The 22,500-nt window shown below is 43.9% G+C and overlaps 1 protein-coding gene across 2 annotated transcripts in view; it reads left to right on the forward strand.

The window, feature by feature from the left end:
* The window catches only part of LOC111969520 (thrombospondin type-1 domain-containing protein 4), a 147,820-nt gene that overhangs the window by 18,278 nt on the left and 107,042 nt on the right, over nt 1–22,500 (forward strand). The window contains exons 1-2 of one of the 2 annotated variants that reach the window (XM_023995699.2): nt 10,647–10,881; nt 21,399–21,606. In XM_023995699.2, coding sequence (XP_023851467.1) covers nt 10,801–10,881; nt 21,399–21,606 — 289 coding nt within the window. In that variant the 5' untranslated portion in view covers nt 10,647–10,800. Of the gene's footprint in view, nt 1–10,646; nt 10,882–21,398; nt 21,607–22,500 lie in introns of those variants that run through there. The other variant, XM_070445470.1, reaches the window with a different exon arrangement.

Genomic DNA, 22,500 nt, shown 5'->3' on the forward strand with positions numbered 1-22,500 from the left:
ACTACTGAGCCTCATTTTGACTTGTTTTAAGGACATTACATCAAAGTTGGATCAGCCTGTAGTGTGGTTTTCCACTTTAATTTTGAGTGTGACTCCAAATCCAGACCTCCATGGGTTGATAAATTTGATTTACATTGATCATTTTTGTGTGATTTTGTTGTCAGCACATTCAACTATGTAAAGAAAAAAGTATTTAATAAGAATATTTCATTCATTCAGATCTAGGATGTGTTATTTTAGTGTTCTCTTAATTTTTTTGAGCAGTGTATATAAATATATATATATATATTATTTACAAAAATTGAGGAGGGGTGCAAGTGGGGGTACTGTGGAATTCTTTAAAATACTCTTTGAAGAGGTAGGGTTTCAGATGTTTTCGGAAGATGGGTAGGGACTCTGCTGTCCTAGCTTCAGGGGGAAGCTGGTTCCACCATTGGGGTGCCAGGACAGAGAAGAGCTTGGACTGGGCTGAGGGGGAGCTGCCCTGCCCTCTCGTAGGGGAGGGAAGGCCAAGAGACCAGAGGTGGCAGAACAGATTGCTTGGGTTGTAGAGTTTGAGCATAGCCTGAAGGTAGGAAGAGGCAGTTCCTCTTGCTGCTCCGTAGGCAAGTACCATTGTCTTATAGTAGATGCGAGCTTTGACTGGAAGCCAGAAGCGGGGTAATATGGGATAATTTAGGAAGGCGGGCTGCAGCGTTTTGGACAAGTTTCAGGCGTTTGATAGCACAAGTGGGGAGACCAACCAACAGCGAGTTGCAGTAGTCCAGATGGCCTGGATTAGGACCTGCGCCACTTCCTGTGTGAGGTAGGGTCGTACTCTACGGATGTTTTAGGGCATGAACCTGCAGGTGCTAGTCACTGCTTTGATATTTGCAGAGAACGACACAGTGTCGTCCAGGGTCACGCCAAGGTTCTTTGAGCTCTGGGAGGGGGACACCGTGGCGTTGTCAACTGTATTGGAGAGGTCTTTGAGTGGGCAGGCCTTCCCCGGGAGGAAGAGCAGCTCTGTCTTGTTGAGCTTGTGGTGGTGGGCTGACATCCAAGCTAAGATATCTGCCAGGCACGCAGAGATGCGTGTCTCCACCTGGGTGTCAGAAATGGGGAAGGAGAAAAGTCATTGAGTGTCATCCACATAGCAATGATAGGAGAGACCATGTCAGGATATGACAGAGTCAAGTGACTTGATGTACAGAGAGAAGAGGAAGGTGTCTAGAACCGAGCCCTGGGGGACACCAGTAGTGAGAATACGTGGTGCAGACACAGATTCTCTCCACGTCACCTACCTGTTAGGTAGGATGCAATCCAAGAGTGTGCAGAGCCTGAGACGCCCAGCCCTGAGAGGGTGGAGAGGAGGATCTGATGGTTCACGGTGTCGAAGGCAGCGGATAGATCTAAGAGAATGAGAACAGAGGAGAGAGAGTCAGCTTTGGCAGTGRAGAGAGCCTTTGTGACACAGAGAAGAGCAGTCTCGGTTGAGTGACCCGTCTTGCAGCCTGACTGGTTAGGGTCAAGAAGATCGTTCTGAGAGAGCGAGAGAGATAGTCAGAGACAGCACATCCAAGTGTTTTGGAAAGAAAAGAAAGKAGGGATACCGGTTTGTAGTTTTTGACGTCAGAGGAGTCGAGTGTTGGTTTCTTTAGGATGGGAGCGACTCAGGTCATTTTGAAGTCAGAGAGGACGCAGCCAGTTGTTAGGGATGAGTTGATGATGGAAGTGAGGAATGGGAGAAGGCCTCCAGAGATGGTCTGGAGAAAGGAGGAGGGGATCGGGTCGAGCGGGCAAGTTGTCGGGCGGCCGGACCTTACTAGTTGCAGGATTTCATCTGGAGAGAGAGAGTAGAAAGATGTCAAGGCGTAGGTTAGTTCTGTGTGGTACCAGTGGACTCAATAGGCTAAGAGAATGAGGAGCTGATTTTGTCAACCTGGAGGTGGTGGAAGATTAAGGAGGGAGGAGAAGGTGGAAAAGAGTTTCCTAGGGTTAGAGGCAGAAGCTTGAAATTTAGAGCGATAGAAAGTGTCTTTAGCAACGGATCCAGAGGAAGAGAAGGTAGAAAGGAGGGAGTGAAAGGATGATAGGTCCTCCATTTTCGCTCAGCTACCCGCAGCCCTGTTCTATAATCTGGCGATGAGTCACGGAGCAGGAGAGTAGGACCGAGCCGGGCCGGGAGGAAAGGGGACAGTGCGAGTCATAGGATGTGGAAAGGGAGGAGAGTACGGTCAAATATGCAGAATCAGGAGACAGGAGGGAGAAGGATTTAGCTGAAGGGAGAGATGATAGAAGAGGAGAGAATAGTGGGAGAGAGAGAGTGAAGATTGCGAGGGCACATTACCATTTGGATAGGGGCTGAYTGGCTAGGGTTGGAGAGAGGGTGACAGAAAAGGAAACAAAGTTTCAGTGAGATTAGTAGGTGAACAGCCTCTAGTAAAGATGAGGTCAAGCATATTCCCTGCCTTGTGAATGGGAGGAGACTGGAAAAAGGTAAGGTCAAAAGAGGAAAAGAGAGTTGGAAAGAAATGAATCGAAAGGCAGACATCGGGAGGTTGAAGTCACCAGATACGAAGAGTGGTGAACCATCCTCAGGAAATTAGCTTATCAAGGTGTCAAGCTCATTGAGGAACTCTCCAAAGGTATCTGGTGGGTGATAGATAACAACAATGTTGAGCTTGGGTGGACTAGTGACAGCATGGAATTCAAATGAGGAGATGAACAGGTGAGAGAAAATCTCCATTTAGGAGAAATTAGTAGCCCTGTGCCACCACCGCCAGATGCTCTTGGACTATGAGAGAAAATGTAGTCCGATGAAGATCACTCTCTGGAGTGATCCAAGTCTCCATCAGGGCCAAAAAGTCAAGGGACTGAAGGGCATCATAGGCTGAGATGAACTTGCCCGCAGATTGGCAGTTCCAGCCGGTGCCAAAGACCAGGAATTCCACATGGGTTGTGCGCGCAGGATACCACTAAATTAGAAGGGTTGCAGCCAAGGGGTGTGGAGCATCTGTAAAGCCTACAGGGAGAGGAGCGAACAGGTAAAGAAAACACACACATAGTTGACAAATTAAGAGCAAAAGGAGATCATCTGAAAATAACTAGGTAAGATACTCAACTGAGCCTAGTGGTGTGGATCCTTCCTCTCTTTCCTTTCTCAAATAACTCGGCAGAACAACTCTGCAGAACCGTCTTTGTTACGGTGACGGCTTTAGATTTGCAACGAGACCACCTCTGACACGTCGCTTACAGCTGCCGCAGAGATAACAGGGGAGACGGAAGTACTAATTGCTAATTTCCTTGCAAAGGTGAAGAGCACCTCTCTCTGTACTAATTGCTGATTGCCTAGGAAATGAGAAACCACTCCCCCTCCAATATAGCCACTGATTATCCAAACAACAACAGTCACAAATTGCCCTGCCCCTCAATTCTGATTGATCTGTCAACAATCATCTGCAAGTTATGAGCAGTCAGCAGTTCACACACTAAGTAGGCTACTGGGAAGACAGGCAGCACTTAAAGTAGATGGCCCTAGCTAGGAAAAAGACAGTACTAGACAACAGCAGATAAAGACACAAATGATACTTATCACTCCTGGAGATATCAGGAGTCCTCTAGTTATWGAATGAAGCATATTGAGAGGGAGCCTGAGAAGCTGGTTATATACTCAGAAAAGAGGTGAAATCACTCCCCCCTCCAATACAGTCACTGATTACCAAAACAACAACAGTCAGTGATTGGGTGAGTTAGTATACGTGCTGTAAATAATTCCCAATAGGACAGACAACATGTGTGAATCAGTGAAATACAGCTTGTTCTTTCACTGTAGAATGCCATGCATGTTAAAGTAGAGGTGTTACTGGACAGWATATGGTTTAGGCCAGCCAGATGAGAAGGAGATGATATTTGAAGGGGCGAAACCTAACTTCCACTTAAATCACATTTTAGTCATACATTATTGTCAATGGGAGACTAAGTGAACATTTGATTTAAGCCGAAGTTAGGATTCTCCCCTAAGTGTGTCATCTCAGCCTCCCTGGTCCCGTTCAGCCCTCGTCCACCTGTTTCGTTCTGAGTGACTGGCCTTTAATGTGCCGGCTGGATCTGTGGGTCAGACTTCTGCTGACCAATTCTCAGYGGTTGAGCACAGAGCTCATAAAGGATGTGTCTGGAGACAGGGGAGTCTTTGACCCTCTGAGTAGGMGCACGTTAAATCCTTCACGCTGTGAACAGAAAGTGTCTGCTTTCAATAGGACTCAAACTTGATGCATTTCCAACACCCTGTTAGTTCCGGTCTCCACCTCCTTTCTTTTACATTTAGGAAGACTKATTTCCTCTGAATACAATAAATACATTTTAGCTCTGTGTCTCTGAAGTCTGAGATGTTTTCCCTGTTTGATGCTTTGTCTGGTAGATAAAGTGAGATTTACTCTAAATACAGTACACTGTACAAAATTATGTGCATTTAACATTTCCATCACGATTCAATTTTGAAATAAATAATATGTTCATTTACATGTATCACTACCAAAGGGTCGAACAATTTGGACTCATCCATTTGCTGACTGCTTACTGTCTGTGACAGCTGTTGATGGTCTGGCTTGACTTTCTAAAAAAGACGCAGGCTGCCTGTCCAGGCTTCTCCACTGTGTGAAACATCCCCTGGTCTCTACGGCCTTCACAGCCCCCGGACCTCCATGCTCATTTCCTGCCCCTGGTATTCAGCTGAAATATATGGCTTCTTTGTACTATGGGAGCTGTCAGCTCCACTGAGCTTGAACAAGCCATACATGAGTGCAAGATAGACCTGAACTATAGTACACACCTCTGGGGACAGGTAGTGGAGCGGAACAGAATACTGCCAAGGTAGTGTTAAAGACTCTCTGACTGCTGTTGCTTCCTCTGCCAGGTTGAAACGAGTGCTAAACTGTCACTTTCGACTGGAACAGTATCTCTAACAGTACAGTACTCGGCAGGTTATATACTAATACTCTCTCATCAGTCTTTGTTATGAGTCAATAGAAAAAAATCGAACACTCTTTTTTAGTTTTCTGGGAGACTGACCAAGGATGGTGAACTCCTCTAGTGATTGGTTTTTGGTATCCTGTGGTGATTGTAGTTCACTATACCATAGTCTAAGTAATATTATAGTTTTGGTAGTATGTGGTTATGGGTCATAGTGCAGCCGTACCTGAGAGGTGAACATATTTATGATGGGACCCTATAGGGTCATACAGTGTTATTCTTTACATTCAGTCAGCAGCCACACACACTGACTGACTGCTGTTGACAGTGATTGGATTGGCTGTTGTCTGGGTGGTTGTCAATGTCCATTGAGGAGCTAGTTGAATGGATTTGAAGCTTCAATAGTTTGTTTGTTTCATCTGAAGGCCATTCAATGAGTGGTCAAGGTTTGCTGAATGGCAGGAATTTATGGTCAATTGAGAGGGAGACATTGTGTGTTTGTGTGTGTGTGAGCGCACACGAGTGTGAAAGTGCATGTTTGAGCGTGCGTGTGTTTGTGTGTGCTGCATGTGTGTGTGAAAAAGGGGGTAAGTGCATTGGTACATACTTGTCGTGTCTAAGTGAATGTGTCATCAGTGCTGCAYGTGGGCTGCCCCCAGAGGTCAACCTGGTCATAAATGATCACCTTATCTGTGTCTCCTAACGACTTCATTACCATCAGGCTATTAGCAGGTGTGTCAAGCAGGAAAAAAKCACCAGCATACAAACAGGATKAGTTTTCCCACAGAGCTTATATCCTGTCTGTCTCTCAGCTACATGCCACATGGCACCCTATCCCTATACAGTACCTTCAGAAAGTATTCAGACCCCTTCCCTTTTCCCACATGTTGTTACGTTACAGCCTTATTCTAAAATGTATTAAATAGTTTGATATTTTCATCAATTTACACACAATAATAATCTACACCCCATAATGACAAAGCAAAACCTGCTTTTTAGATTTTTTTGCAAATGTATACACATTTTAAAACTTAAATATCACATTTACACAAGTATTCAGGCCCTTTACTCAGTACTTTGTTGAAGCACCTTTGGCAGTGATTGCAGCCTCGACTCTTCTTGGGTATGATGCTACAAGCTTGGCACACATGTATTTGGGAAGTTTCTCCCATTCTTCTCTGCAGATCCTCTCAAGCTCTGTCAGCTTGGATGGGGAGCGTCGCTGCACAGCTATTTTTAGGTCTCTTCAGAGATGTTCGATTGGGTTCAAGTCCGGGCTCTGGCTGGGCCACTCAAGGACATTCAGAGACTTGTCCTGAGTGCTCTGGAACAGGTTTTCATCAAGGATCTCTCTGTACTTTGCTCCGTTCATTTTTCCCTAGATCCTGACTAGTCTCCCAGTCCCTGCCGCTAAACAACATCCCCACAGCATGATGCTGCCACCACCATTCTTCACCATAGGGATGGTGCCAGGTTTCCTCCAGAAGTGACGCTTGGCATTCAGGCCAAAGAGTTCAATCTCTTCCATTTAAGAATGATGGAGGCCACTGTGTTCTTGGGGACCTTCAATGCTGCATACATTTTTTGGTAACTTTCCCCAGATCTGTGCCTCGACACAATCCTGTCTTGGAGCTCTACGTACAATTCCTTCGACCTCATGGGTTAGTATTTGCTCTGACATGCACTGTCAACTGTGGGACCTTATATAGACAGGTGTGTGCCTTTCCAAATCATGTCCAATCAATTGAATTTACCACAGGTAAATCAAGTTGTAGAAACATCTCAAGGATGATCAATGGAAACAGGATGCACCTGAGCTCAATTTCGAGTCTCCTAGCAAAGGGTCTGAATAAATATGTAAATAAGCTATTTCTGTTTTTAATTTTTAATACATTTTCTATAATGTCAAAAAAACTGTTTTCGCTTTGTCATTATGCAGTATTGTATGTAGATGGATGAGGAAATGTTTTAATAAGGGTGTAACGTAACAAAATGTGGAAAAAGGCAAGGGGTCTGAAAACTTTCAGAATTTTCAGAACTTTTCCAGCATGGTCCATCATGCTGGAAAAGGCATTGTTCGTCACCAAACTGTTCCTGGATGGTTGGGAGAAGTTGCTCTTGGAGGATGTTTTGGTACCATTCTTTATTCATGGCTGTGTTCTTAGGCAAAATTGTGAGTGAGCCTACTCCCTTGGCTGAGAAGCAGCCCCACACATGAATGGTCTCGGGATGCTTTACTGTTGGCATGACACAAGACTGATGGTAGCGCTCACCTTGTCTTCTCCGGACAAGCTTTTTTTCCGGATTCCCCAAACAATCGGAAAGGGGATTGATTAGAGAAAATTACTTTACCCCAGTTCTCAGCAGTCCAATCCCTGTACCTTTTGCAGAATATCAGTCTGTCCCTGATGTTTTTCCTGGAGAGAAGTGGCTTCTTCTTCTCTTCAGGCCATCCTCCAAAAGTCTTTGCCTCACTGTGCATGCAGATGCACTCACACCTGCCTGCTGCCATTCCTGAGCAAGCTCTGTACTGGTGGTGCCCCGATCCCGCAGCTGAATCAACTTTAGGAGACAGTCCTGGCGCTTGCTGGACTTTCTTGGGTGCCCTGAAGCCTTCTTCACAACAATTAAACCGCTCTCCTTGAAGTTCTTGATGATCCGATAAATGGTTGATTTAGGTGCAATGTTACTGGCAGCAATATCCTTGCCTGCGAAGCCCTTATTGTGCAAAGCAATGATGACTGCACATGTTTCCTTGCAGGTAACCATGGTTGACAGAGGAAGAACAATGATTCCAAGCACCACCCTCCTTTTGAAGCTTCCAGTCTGTTATTCGAACTCAATCAGCATGACAGAGTGATCTCCAGCCTTGTCCTCGTCAACACTCACACCTGTGTTAACGAGAGAATCACTGACATGATGTCAGCTGGCCCTTTTGTGGCAGGGCTGAAATGCAGTGGAAATGTTTTTTGGGGGATTCAGTTAATTTGCATGGCAAAGAGGGACTTTGCAATTCATCTGATCACTCTTCATAACATTCTGGAGTATATGCAAATTGGCATCATACAAACTGAGGATGCAGACTTTGTGAAAATTCATATTTGTGTCATTCTCAAAACTTTTGGCCACGACTGTATATCCCTATGGTCTCTGGTGAAAAGTAGTACACTATAAAGGGAATAGGGTGCCATTTGGGGTGCATCGCTCTATCAGTCAGTCAGTCAGTCAGTCAGTCACAGCCCCATGCCCCACAATGAACCTCCAGTGATAATGTAGCATACCGTGGATCTCCATACCACTGTCCTCCCCACAGGATGACCCTGTTATGCACAGACAGTTGGCTTTATGAGCCAAACAGGCCAAAGAATAAATAGTGATTGCAGCTATGTTCCCCGATCCCTAACCTCACCTCCACCACACCCCTCATTATCCTAACACTTTCACCTGTTTTATTCATTAACAACCCACTCTCTGCCTTCCTTAGTCAAAGACATTGCTTGAAGGAAACAATCAAGGGACCTACATGCCTGGCCTTGCTGCAGCTAATATGTATCCCAGATGCACAAAAATCTGTTTTTTTCTCTCTTTCTGCTCTACTGCTCGATCTTCAAACTGTGCTCTTCCTGACACAGTCCACTCCAATAGGTCTTTCTAATGTACAAGCAGTTCATGTTTGGGTTTCGGGTTTGAAATGTATAGTTATATGGAGAAAGAATTTTTAAATATACGACAGATTGAATTGAAATCCAGAGTAGTGTTTGGTTAGAAAATGGTTTTTGAATATGTCTGCTCAAATTGACAGGATGTGAAAAAGACATGATGGAAATATGACAGTAAATGGGAAGCAAACATGAATACATCCATTGTATGAATCCCTTTGTAATTCATCATAATACTATACAGTAATGGTAAGACCACCTGATGCTGTAGGCTAGTGCATGTCTCTGGTGTGTGTGGATGTGTGTTGGGTAGGAGACTTCAGGAATCAGACATTGGGAGCCAAGGCTGCTGACCTGACCCATATGTTGAAGGAAACACAACTCCAACCAGAACCTTTACTTTTCAGTCTGTCTGATCCAGCAGGTCCCAGCAGCGGGCCTCAGGGTGTTAAGCGTACTGTTCAATATCAGTCCAGATTATTATACAGTATATCAGGAGAGGATTAGTAGCTGATGTGTCTGAGATTATAGAGATAGATATGCTGTTGAAAGCTCTCTTCCCCATACACTACGTTCCCTGTAAACATGTGTGCAGCTGTTGTGTTGCTGCAGAGGTTGCTCACTGCTCAGTCACTGGCTGTCAGTCAGTCTGCCTCTGGGAGATAGAGAGAGAGTGTGAGCGAGCGGGGAAAGACAAGAGAGTGCCAGCAGAAGCCAAGCTAAGTCCAGGTGTTGAGACGCCACTATCTAAACTTTCTGGCTTTTTGTCTGTCCATGATGCCTTTGCTTGCCGCTGTGAAAGATTTAAACACAATTGGAGATGTAATGGAATTGGATGCATTCAATAGGTGCTGATATGACTTGTTCAGTGTTCTCAGTACTCTCATTCATATTATGCAGTGACTCACTGCTGGCTTTGCTTAACAGGGACAGGCCATTTTTTGTGCTAAAAAAGCTTATTTTCTCTTAATGGTGTGTAAGCACCTTGGCCCAAGAAGAGGGTGTGTCCACTAACAGCCCTGTTGGAAAATCTCTCTCTCTCTCTCTCTCTCTCTCTCTCTCTCTCTCTCTCTCTCTCTCTCTCTCCTCTCTCTCTCTCTCTCTCTCTCTCTCTCTCTCCTCTCTCTCGCTCCTTCCATAGCCCAGCTGAAATACAGAATTGTAGTGGATACAGTAGTTTGCTGCATGTGCCTGTTGTGGTCTCCCTGTACTGCTTTAAAATCTGAAAATATTACGTTATCTCATGGTTAAGTGAGGATGGCTGCAAAAATGCTCTTTGTCTACAAATCAAATACAGCCACAATGCCCTCATGCACCCACTATGGTCATATAATTTTATGTGAAAACCAACTGTCATAGTCTGATGAAGAGCGCACTCCTAACTACAGTGTGTCRTGATGAATTAGMGTTTAATGTTGTGGAAACAATGGTGCAGKAATAGGAAAACCATATGATGAGTTCAGTCTTTTTGGCTTCGGCTTCTTTACTRCCAGCCTTCCTTGCGACGTGGCTCGCAATTAAGTGCTTGAGTATGCTTGTATAAGAGWGAGTGCAAAGGGATCGTATTGTTGCAGAGTTTGTGGTTRCTCCATGTTRAAGAATATGAAATGCAGTCCGTAGTCAGTCTATTTCAGTGTTAGAATGTCCACTTGACCACAAAGTGTTTTGGGCTGTTATGTTACTTTTCTTTGGCTGTCTGCTGTGTTCCATTGTCAGTAGTCTAGATTACATTACAATGGTATTCCACCTAGTCCTACTAAATAATGATTAGCAAAGGTATCCAGTTGAGTTGTCTCACCAACACCTGTCCATTGTTGACTACACAGTAGGAGGCTTCATGTTCCACCATTCATAAACAATAAATACTCTTCCTCTTCCCTTCCCAAATATTTCCTTTTTCTTTTAAACATCTCTCCACTAATCTTCTTTCTTCCCAGATATACCTTTCTCTCTCTCTCCCTCCCCCCTCCCGGCCCTAACTTTTCCTCTTAAATGCCCCAGCCTCCCCAGCTGCGCCTCCTCCAGCTCAGTTTACAAGGCTGTGCATAAAGATCAGCAGAGTAGTGGTTTTGGCGTTCACTGCACTACAGGGGCAAGGCGAAACAGCCAGGAGCAGCTACCATTTTCTACTGGACCTGTCTGAATGCATGACTGAGAGCTGCTGGTCAATAGTTCTTGGCCAAATGAGAGAATGCTATCAGGTCTGGCTCTTCTGCTGCTTGTCTGCCTCCTTCACATGTTTGTGACTGCGCAGGGGAACCCGTGGTCACAGGTAAGACTTAAACCATACCATGGTCTTACTATGGACCCTCTCTCTTCTTTTCCACAGGTTAGGCTGAGACTGACCGTCTGGGACTGGCTACTCATCGCTCCCAGTCCCAGTACCTTTACACGTCCCAAACAGACATAAGAGGGACTCCCTCTAAAACTATGACCTGTATAAATCTGTATTATGAATGTAATTAGCCTGTTTAGCCCGGTGCTCGTCTTAAGTAATTCTCGAGCAGCTGAACTGTAAGTTGATAGTCTGATTCTAATAGATAGGTTAAATTCTAAGTTAGTTCATGCTGCAGACTATAGATCATAGACTGCAGACTATAGATCATGAGGAGCAAGTAGGGATCAGATTAGGTATTTACTGTGTGACTAATTTCACTGTTAAGCAGCTTTGGCAGTCTGTGCTGTTGACTCTGTAGCACATATAAGGCAGGCTGTTATATAGTTATAAAGGACAGTGTCCTTCAAYGTTGTACTTAGTATAACTGTGGGAACTCTAAAGGGGGATGTCTGGCTTGTAATAGGGCATAGATTGGCACAGCTCCATGTGTGTGTAGATGATTGACTACATGGCTGTGACATCACTGTGATACTGCTGCAGACAGGTGATGTACAGTCATAGAAATAGAATATCTCATTCTAGTTCTGTGTGTACAGTATCCTGGTTTGATCTGTTCATCAAGGTGCCTTAATGAAGGTAATTGTGACCAAAATATTACATGTGAATGAATGGAGTCCATGCAACCGGTTTGCTTTGTCTTCTGCTAAACATCTACAATGTGTGACGTCAGGTGAAGCTGCAGTTMGTCATTTGGCAGGAGTTGAGATTGGTGTCTTAGAGAACGATTGTATAGGATTACGTGTTCCCTCTATAATACTCTCACTATAGGGCACCTTTCATTTCCACATGTAAACATGTAGGTGTGTCCTTAAGTTGTCCCTTACCCTGTATTTAGGCACTTTTTAAAATATCCATTCATTATGTTTCCAACACAGAACCTCTACAAACAGATACTGATGACAGAGGAAACCCTCAGTGTTTTAAAGACTGTAGAATCAACACGGTTTGTGCTATTTCAGAGACGTTTACAAGCAGTGGGCATTTATGAGGCTGCTGTGCCCTTGACCTGAGGCCTGAGGCTGGGAGAAAGGTTTGAGAAGTATATATCACTCTACTCTTCACTGTTGAGGACCCCTCTCTTATCCGGGGCAACAAAAAGTATTCGATTTACTATAGCTTGTTGCCATACTATTATCATGTTATTACCACTTTATCCAGTATTGTATCCTGTGCTGATGTGACCTGCTACAGTAGAGGGTTTCTTTAAAATGGATGGAGGAGCCCAATAGCCCTACTCCTCTGTGGGAAGAGTTATCCCCACAGTTCAGTCATTATTCCTGGTTGTTTTGGATACCCACTTGGGGTTTGACACATGATTTATGTTGGGAAACTCCATGTAGTGGGAAAGAACCCATGAGTTATCACTGTCTGGTCCAAGAAAACCAAGAGTTTGTGCTTCTTTTAGTGGTTCCAAACTCAGATTATTGCCTTGGCTTGGTTGACTTCCCAACACATCCATGATATTCCCAACACATCCCTCAGAGCTTGGTTCTTCCTAGGTTCCAGCCTTTCTAGGGAGTTTTTCCTAGCCACCGTGCTTCTACATCTGGGGCGGCAGGTAGCCTAGTGGTGAGAACGTTGGGCCAGTAAACGAAAGGTTGTTGGATCGAATCCCTGAGCTGAGAAGATAAAAAATCTGTCGTTCTGCCCCTGAACAAGGCAGTAAACCCACTGTTCCCCGGTAGGCCGTCATTGTAAATAAGAATTTGTTCTTAACTGACTTGCCTAGTTAAATAAAGGTTAAAATAAAATAAAAAATTCTGCATTGCTTACTGTTTGGGGTTTTAGGCTGTGTTTCTGTATAGCACTTTGGGACATRGGCTGATGTATAAAGGCTTTATAAATACATTTGATTGATACAAGTTAAAGTTCCAGAGATGAAATCGGAGGAAAAGTCTGTGATTCTTGAAAGTATGTCTTCCATTCTTCCATTTACAGACAGATTGTGATGGTCCATTTGTCTATTTAATTTTGTGAAGCAATTTTTTTTTTTTTAAGTGCACATGCATGGAAAGGTTATAGGACATAAATAGATTTTCTAGTTCTTTGTTGAAGGCTGCCAATTTTCCCTCTCTTCTGTCATAGCAYCCAGAATGGCTATATTTCCTAATCTCCTTTTAATGCTYCAATCTGATATGGAAATGTCAATTGGTATTGGAAGTTGTACAGTACCATAACAGGTCTAGCACTATTCATTGGGAGCTGCCCTTGAATGTCTGATGGATGTAGTTTACAAAGTGACTTCATTATACTGTATGCAAGTGAAAATCACCTTTCACCTTGTGATCACTGAGCAGTCCCCAGCAATACAGTAGCCWACCTCCACCACAGCTGCAGATGTGTTTCCAGTYCTGACTGTGTTGAAGGCAGTGTGTGTTGTTAGCGACCTCACCCTCATTAAACACTGTTCTGATAAAGGAGCCTCTAAAGGGAAGGTAGAAAGGAACACAGCATCTCACCATGTGGGAGACAGATGCTTGTGGCCTACGCCACTGCCAACGGTCGGCCACATGCACTTCACATGGACCGACCAACCGAACGGAGGGGGTGGGTTGTCATGCTATACTATGACCTTATACTGGATTCTGTGTGAGAAATGAAATAGGAATCAGTGGTAAAACACAGACAGACACTATTATATGGGAGATGTGGCTCTGTATTTTCTGATGATGTACAGGATGCCAGTATGGTCCTATTCTAAAAGCTGGCCAGTGTTTCAACTCAGCAGGTCCAATATTCAGTGTTCACGGGGTTTGCATTAGTCCTAGCCTTGGTAACAATTTAAAAGCTGATGGAATTTAGCATTTTGTTATTTTCTAAATAATCACATTTACTTTATACCTGTATTGTGAATACTATTCAACAACAGCAGCAGCATAGAGGGGTTTGGTTAAATGTGGGAGACACATTTAAATTGAAGGCATTGTACAACTGACTAGGTATCCCCCTTTCCCTTTCCCATTAGAAGACCTTTAGCCTTTAGTCAGCCTGCCTGCCTGCCTGCCTGCTGTGGCAGAGAGCACCTCCACCTCATTGTGCTGTAGTGTTTAAACAGACAGGAAGGAAAGCGTACATGGACGGAGATTAAATTAAATGAATGGAATGACTGACTCATAGCTGAGGTTTTCTGCCCGCTCCAAAGCCAAGCTACACCGCTTCCTGACATCCTGACACCAACTCCCAGGGCTGCCTGCCTGGGAGACTCAGCGGTAGCTGGCTGGCGTACCATACGTACAGCGACCCCAGATGATACCACTATGGCATGTCTAACTTCAAGTCTACACCAAGCCCTTATGATACTGTACCACTATCACAAGTCTAGCTTGGGAGACTGACAGGATGTCAGGGTGAGAGCACTTCTAGCCGTTCACATCACAGTCAAGGAAGGTCAGAAGGTCTCGTTAATTTCCTTGACCACAGTGCCAAAGTGCTCTGCGATTTCAAACCAGGCAGACAGTGAAGGCATCCTCAGTGAGTGGGTAGGTAGATAGAAAACCATAATCACTCTCAGAGGGGATGTTATTTAGGCATTTCTATAGATCTATACCTTCGTCTTTCCAACCCAGTCAGTAGTAGTTAACTATGTTTATTGAATGTAAGTATTATTTTGTGCATTGGGGAGTCAAACTGAAAGAGTTCAAGTTGGCCCAACTGATGTAGGATTATGTAGACATAATATCTTGCATTCGGTTTGATTTTAAACGCTTAGAACCCACATATTTCTCATTGCCTGCACTTCTAATCTACAGTATGACCCAGTTTACTATTTACTACTACAATTTCTTCTAGAGCAATGAGTCACATTTTAGATAAAACAGACAATGATCCCCACTCATCTTTTTTTAATGTGGAGATTGTGGTCAGTCATTGAGTTTTCTATAGATTTCAGCATAATGTCATTTCCATTCGGTGGCCATCTTGCTGTAAGGTCACCTCCGCTATGAATTATTATCTGGTATGACATTGCCCCAGAATTCTCAGCTTGGAAGCCCAGTAATGTAAATATTACATTTCCAGATGAGCTGGCATATCATTGCAAGCCAAGTCTTGATAACAGCAATGGCAACGCTCCAGCAGAGCTCTCTGCTGGCTGTACAGCAAGTGAAGAGTTGAAAATGTTCTCATAATGTTCACAAAACAACCTCCGTTACTCTTTGGTCGTAAATTTGGTCGACAGGGTGTGTGTGTGTTTTTTTTATGTCAAAGTGGAGTGTTATCATTTGAAAATAAATGGAGAATTCCTTTAATCTGAAGATATTCTCATAAGAATTTAAATTGAATAAAATGTAATTGGTGAAGCGAGGCCAAACCATTGAGCTGACACTTAATTCTAGAGCCTGTTATTGTTATTAATATGTATTCCATTAATGCAGCATTCATTTAGTTTGTTGTTATTTGATAAACATGTTGTGACAACATGTTAGGTGTTAAAATATTAGATGTCATGTTAAATAATATGCAAGATTTCAACCTTGGAACATTAAACAAAAATGTTTTACTATCGGTGACCAGATACAGCTGGATGCATATCTAAGTTTGTGCACTCAAAGTTTATGTACCCTGTAATAGTGTTAAGTGTCCAAGTGTGTTAATATATTCAAATTCAAACTTTATAAACTCAGCAAAAAAATAAACGTCCTCTCACTGTAAACTGCGTTTATTTTCAGCAAACTTAACATGTGTAAATATATGTATGAACATAACAAGATTCTACAACTGAAACATAAACTGAACAAGTTCCACAGACATGTGACTAACAGAAATGGAATAATGTGTCCCTGAACAAAGGGGGGGGGGGTCAAAATCAAAAGTAACAGTCAGTATCTGGTGTGGCCCCCAGTTTCAGTAAGTACTGCAGTGCATCTCCTCCTCATGGACTGCACCAGATTTGCCAGTTATTGCTGTGAGATGTTACCCCACTCTTCCACCAAAGCTCCTGCAAGTTCCCAGACATTTCTGTGGGGAATGGCCCTAGCCCTCACACTCCGATCCAACAGGTCCCAGACGTGTTCAATGGGATTGAGATCCGGGATCTTTGCTGGCCATGGCAGAACACTGACATTACTGTCTTGCAGGAAATCACATACAGAACGAGCAGTTTGGCTGGTGTCATTGTCATGCTGGAGGGTCATGTCAGGATGAGCCTGCAGGAAGGGTACCAAATGAGGGAGGAGGATGTCTTCCCTGTAACGCACAGCGTTGAGATTGCCTGCAATGACGACAAGCTCAGTCCGATGATGCTGTGACACACCGCCCCAGACCATGACGGACCCTCCACGTCCAAATCAATCCCGCTCCAGAGTACAGGCCTCGGTGTAACGCTCATTCCTTCGACGATAAACACGAATCCGACCATCCCTGGTGAGAGAGAACCGTGACTCCTCAGTGAAGAACACTTTTGCCAGTCCTGTCTGGTCCAGCGATGTGGATTTATGCCCATAGGCGACGTTGTTGCCGGTGGTGTCTGTTGAGGACCTGCCTTACAACAGGCCTACAAGCCCTCAGTCCAGCCTCTCTCAGCCTATTGCTTACTGTCTGAACACCGATGGAGGGTTTGTGCGTTCCTGGTGTAACTCGGGCAGTTGTTGTTGCCATCCTGTACCTGTCCCCCAGGTGTGATGTTCGGATGTACCGATCCTGTGCAGGTGTTGTTGCACGTGGTCTGCCACTGCGAGGACGATCAGCTGTCCGTCCTGTCTCCCTGTAGCGCTGCCTTAGGCGTCTCACAGAACGGACATAGCAATTCATTGCCCTGGCCACATCTGCAGTCCTCATGCCTCCTTGCAGCATGCCTAAGGCACGTTCACTCATATGAGCAGGGACCCTGGGCATCTTTCTTTTGGTGTTTTTCAGAGTCAGTAGAAAGGCCTCCTTAGTGTCCTAAGCTTTCATAACTGTGACCTTATTTGCCTACCATCTGTAAGCTGTTAGTGTCTTAATGACCATTCCACGGGTGCAGGTTCATTAATTGTTTATGGTTCATTGAACAAGCATGGGAAACAGTGTTTAAACCCTTTACAATGAAGATCTGTGAAGTTATTTTGATTTTTACGAATTATCTTTGAAAGACAGGGTCTTGAAAAAGGGACATTTCTTTTTTTGCTGAGTTTAGGATCATGTATACAGTGAGCAGTCTTGGTGCTCTCTCAGGGACTCATTGAGCGATCTACCTTCCTGACTCCCTGGTGGTTTCCAGGCTGGTGGGTCTGGCATGGCACTCAGAGTATAATATCATGGGAACCCCTAGTCTAAGCTCTGACAAGACCCAAGTATGTTCTGACCTCAAGCCATGGACATGGCAGAGATCAGAGATCAGAAGAGTTATGGTCTAGMATCAGTTACAGGAATGACTGAATAAAAGTGTCTGGAGTCCCTGATATGCAGAGTGTGTGGTTGATAATGGATCATTTGTGTAGATGGGGCTCCTGAAACAGCTGCATGAATCTGGCACCATAGTGCTCCCTGATAGGCCTATTCAGTACAGCCATCTGCACATGTTAATGTCAATCACTTGTTAGCTTAAATCTCGTTGTCATTAGTGGATTTCTCTGTCTAAACATCCACTCACAAACACTCTCCATTTAAACCCAGGGTCCCAGTCCCACGCCTGTGAGAAACCCTAGCAGTCAGTCCACTGATTACTTTTTCCACCACATCTATAACTTCCTTTACAGAAGATGGGGTGGATGAAGGCCTCGATTCAGTCAGAACTAGTGTTAACCGGCGTTGGCAGACATACGCATAGCAGATGTTTTGGCGGTGTTGGAGGTGTAACTGTGGTGTGAGCTGACAAATAGGTGAGTGGCTGCTCTTGTGTCACAAACCACTCCCTTCCTTATTATCCCCACTGCGTTAGAAGTTCAAAACGGCGATAGAAAGTGTAGGCTTCTAATGCATGTTTTCATTTTAATTTTAATGGGGGGGGGGGGGGGGGGGGGTTATAGTCTATCAGTCTAATCGAGGTGTAGACAATAGAACATCACACATTTGAGTGTTTGAACTTATAATGTGGCTGCATGGGATTTGTCCGATTATAAAATTGGGTGATTTCGTTGCCACGATAAGCTAATGCAAGGAGCCACTTGTGGATCTGACAGCTCTAACGTATTTCCACCAACAATACCGCCAAAACAATCGCTATGTGGGTGTTGGCTAGCGCAGATCTAATAGAATCTAGCCCGAAGTCTTTACAGTCAAAGAAAGATGGGGGCTGGTCGACTTAAGGACTGTAAGATGTTTATAACATTCCTGTTGACTCCAGCATAAAGTCACTGTGACCACTCATTTTTATATTCATATTCATTCCTTGTGGGAAACCACAAACCAAGGTCCCCCACACAGTTTAAAGCAACATTATTGCAAGGCAAGTGTAACCTGTGCCAAGCCTGTGGGAAAAGGATCAAGTGACATGGAGTGTCTTTGCAACTGTTTATTGACAGTTTGTGCATGTTTGTAATGAAATGAATGTTGGTTTTTCATTCCTTCTTTACCCACTCAATTAAAGTGCATTAGGCACTTATTTTAAAGCTCCCAAACCTTGATTTCTGAGATGAGGCGCCTCTGTGCACAGCTGAGGACAGGCTTGGAATTGGGATAGCTTTACCATCATAGTGAGACAGTAGTTTAAGGGTATCTAATAACCTTATAAATGCAAACTCAAACATTTGTTATAAAGTGGTTACTGGTATGATGGAAAGAGACCAATAGTCTGCTGGTTCAGTTGTGTAGAATTTCATAAATTCAATTAAACTCAACAAGGGATTATTATCCCTATCATGACAAGCCAATTCCTAAAAGCACAAGACTTTACATCTATTTTATCTGGAAAAGTACTGCTGGGGTTTATTGGAAGGCTAATGTTGTTTTCATCTGACGTTCCTCACTTTGACTAGTAGTTGACTACCATCCTGACACGTCTAACCATTTCCAGATGAGGTGGACTTTAGTGACATTTAAAGGCCCATTATAGTTCTACTGAAAGGGGATGTCGTTTAGCGCCAAGCATAATTATAAACCACCCACAGAGAGCAGATTAGAAAAATGCAATGATGTGGTCTCTTAATAAATMGAATACTTAAACACTGTGGATCCCCTTGAAAGGGAAAAACTAGGATCCCTCCAAACTTGGTTCAGTGAGACACCTCATCTGGATGGATTCGTGATGCAGGACCATTTATATTTGATATATCAAGGACAGCCTGGATGACTGTTTTCAGGTTTGGGAGACAAATGACTGCTGGCTTCACTGTTTTGCATGGGCTATCATCTGTTCTCCAAAGTCTGTTTTGACAGTTTATGATTTGAAAGATATACTGTACATTAACAGTGAAACTATTTGATATCAAATAATACCCACACACTTCAATGCTTCCTGTATAGGTCCCATGCCCTAAGCCATTTTACCATATTAAAAGGCTTGGAAAACCTTATTGCACAATTTTTCTAAAAACACTACTGACGCCTCTTAGTCACATGATATTTCATACATTGACGGATTACTCAGATTACGGGTAATAAATTATGTGACTCTCCATTCACACGTTAACACATAGTGATTCAGAGCTTTTCCCAGACAAACGGCCACAGATAGCCATTACTTGCCGAGCTTGTCAAGCTGTAGTTTATGAGGGGAAGGAAGGAACAGTTTTCTTTCTCCTGGGATTAAGGCTAAACATTGAAATGATATCTGTGATAATGTTGTTGCTTAAAGTCAGGGTGTTTTATGGTGAAAATTGAGAAGACCGATACCAGTCACTTGGTATTCCAWTTTTTTTGTGATAGCCTTGCATACTGTATATGTGATGTATGAAAATATAATAATGTGTAAACTCATATGGAACAATCTGGTTTTCATCATATACCATTCTTACATTTGAGTGCCTATAGGCTACAGTATGATACCATAATTCCACATTGGCCAATATAACATTTGCCCTGTTTGGTCATTTCTCAGGGCTCTTAGTTTGCTATTCCCTCTCTCATCGCTTATTTCCTGTGTAGAAGGAGGTGGTGTGTATTTGTTTTGGCCTGGGTGGAGTGTTGGCCCGATGCAGACCTCGCTGCTATGGGTGGGCGAGAGCCAGGCTTCTGTCTCCTGAGCCTACCCCAATCTCCTCAGTCCACCCATAGCCCTGGCCTGGCTACCATCTCCCCTGTTCCAGCCCCATGTCCCAGCCTGCATCCAGCCTGCAGCTGACTGTCTTACCGCAGCTCCAGGAAGAACTAAGTCCGCTGAGAGAGCATGAATCTACAGCAAAACCCTTTTTAATTTCCACTGTAGACTGCTCTTCATTTGTTTGTGTGATTATTATATGTAAGCCTAGTTATGTCCCGTGCTTAAGGACCACACATAAAATGTTGTGCAATATGTTTTATGAATGTTGGGACATAATATATACAGTTGGTCTGAGAAAATATGTCGGTTTAGCAAGGCAAGATCCTCATTAGTCCTGGTTTGGGATTGGGAGGAAATTGTTTGTGACAGGGTTTTGTCTAGGAACGGGGGAGATTATTGACTGGACTGCTGAACGTAACGTTCCCTGAGAGATACTGACTGACTAGAGACTAACGTTGGCAGCCATCCAATCACAGAGGAGCTTTGTGTCATTAAAACTAAACAGTTCTTTTGTCCCCTGCTGACCACTCCCTTGGTCGTTCCTTCGGTTCGAGGTTCGAGTGGTGACGGACTGAGGGCGTATCCTGATCCTGGCACACCAGTGTCTACTCTCCACTGCCCAGGGTCTGCAATTATAGAAATACGGTGGCCTGCTGGGATCAGTCCCAACCAGGCCCCTGCCTGCAGCACCTGTTCACACAGCGAGCTACTTTTATGTCTGGATTGGCTGGATTTATCGACTGCTGATTTGAGTGTTCTATACTAACCTTATCCAGGCTTCCTGTAATTTATGAGTGCCAATGTGACAGAGAAAGCTAACACCCCCGAGGATTTGCTTTGGGAGCCATTACTACTCCAGCATCGTGCCAAGAATATGCCTGTTGTTGGAATGAAGCCGGCTCAGGCTAATTGGTTGTTGTGTTATGGTAGTTAATTATGTGCAGCAGGTCATCGAATTAGAGAGGTGAAATAACATGGATTTGTTTATGAATATGCTGGATAGGCTTTGGTTTATTATCTCTCATTCTCCCCTCTTTACTTGATTAATGAGGTTGCTCATGTTATTTACTTTTCCATGCACTTCAGTGGTAAAACAGTTGCCTGTTAAAACAGATGTCTCAGTAGCTCAACAGTTGAAAATTGCTTCACCTCAAAAATCCTACTCTGCTTACAACAAAAAGCGTACTGTACTGTTTGTAATGTACCGGTATTGATTAGTGAGATGCAATACATGTCTTCTGTCCCCTCCTTTAACCTCCTTCTCTCTCTCTGACAGAGTCTTGGCTGTGATGAGTACCTGGGCTCAGGCAAGGTGATGGACAAGTGTGGGGTGTGTGGCGGGGACAACACGGCCTGTAAGCTGGTGTCAGGGCTCTTCCAGCAGCACAGCCTGAACAAGGTGGGCTACCACAAGATAGTGGAGATCCCAGAGGGAGCCACCAAGATCAACGTCACCGAGACGGTGAAGAGCAGGAATTACCTGGGTGAGTAGGACTGTGACTGACCAGTGTTTTAACCCGGGTCAGAATGTGTTAGCCCGCTGAGCTAAAGCCAAGACATTACCCTCTGGGTACAGACGTCAATTCAACGTCTATTCCACGTTTGTTCAATGTAATGTCATTGAAATGATGAGGAAACAACGTTGATTCAACCAGTGTGTGCCCAGTGGGTAGCTTGGTAGGCAAGTCTTCATGTCTGAGGCAAGGTTACTCAACACACAAGCATGGTTCCAAACCACCTCTGTTTAAGTACAGAGTTACCAGCTCTTTATCCACTGCCCCTTAAGGCTCCATACATCTCTGCCTGAATCAGGCCCATGAGCTATGACACATGCAATAGCAATTTTAGGTTTTCCCTTCGACCACGTTAGATTATGTTTCATATTACATTAACGGTACTAATAAAAAGTCACCATTTAAAGATAAGCTTCAGGTTATAAAACATCTGACAGCAGTAGCTATTTTTTTTAAATATCATTTAGGTCATGTCTTGCTACATCCGTGCTGTGAGCCTGGTATCAGGCAGCAGGGAACAGCTGCTTGTTAAATTGATTTGATTCATTTAATTAAAAGGCAAGCTGCAAATTAACAGAAGCAGGTGGGATTTTTCCGGAATTTTGGATGTGAGCATTTCTATGTTGTCAGTAGTAAGTAACCACACAGTGCACTTCTGGTTACAATATTTATTTAATTAATTGAATAAATAAGATATTGTCTTTATAGGAGCATAACAGTGTGACAGAAGTGGGTCTATTGTCAGGAATGACTTCTGGAATGTCAGGTTAGAGAGAGAGTTAGAGAGAGAGTTAAGAGAGAGAGAGTTAGAGAGAGAAGAGAGACACAGAGAGACAGAGAGACAGAGAGACCTGAGAGACAAGG

Source organism: Salvelinus sp. IW2-2015, linkage group LG10, assembly GCF_002910315.2.
Source record: "Salvelinus sp. IW2-2015 linkage group LG10, ASM291031v2, whole genome shotgun sequence".
In the NCBI taxonomy this organism is placed as follows: domain Eukaryota; kingdom Metazoa; phylum Chordata; class Actinopteri; order Salmoniformes; family Salmonidae; genus Salvelinus; species Salvelinus sp. IW2-2015.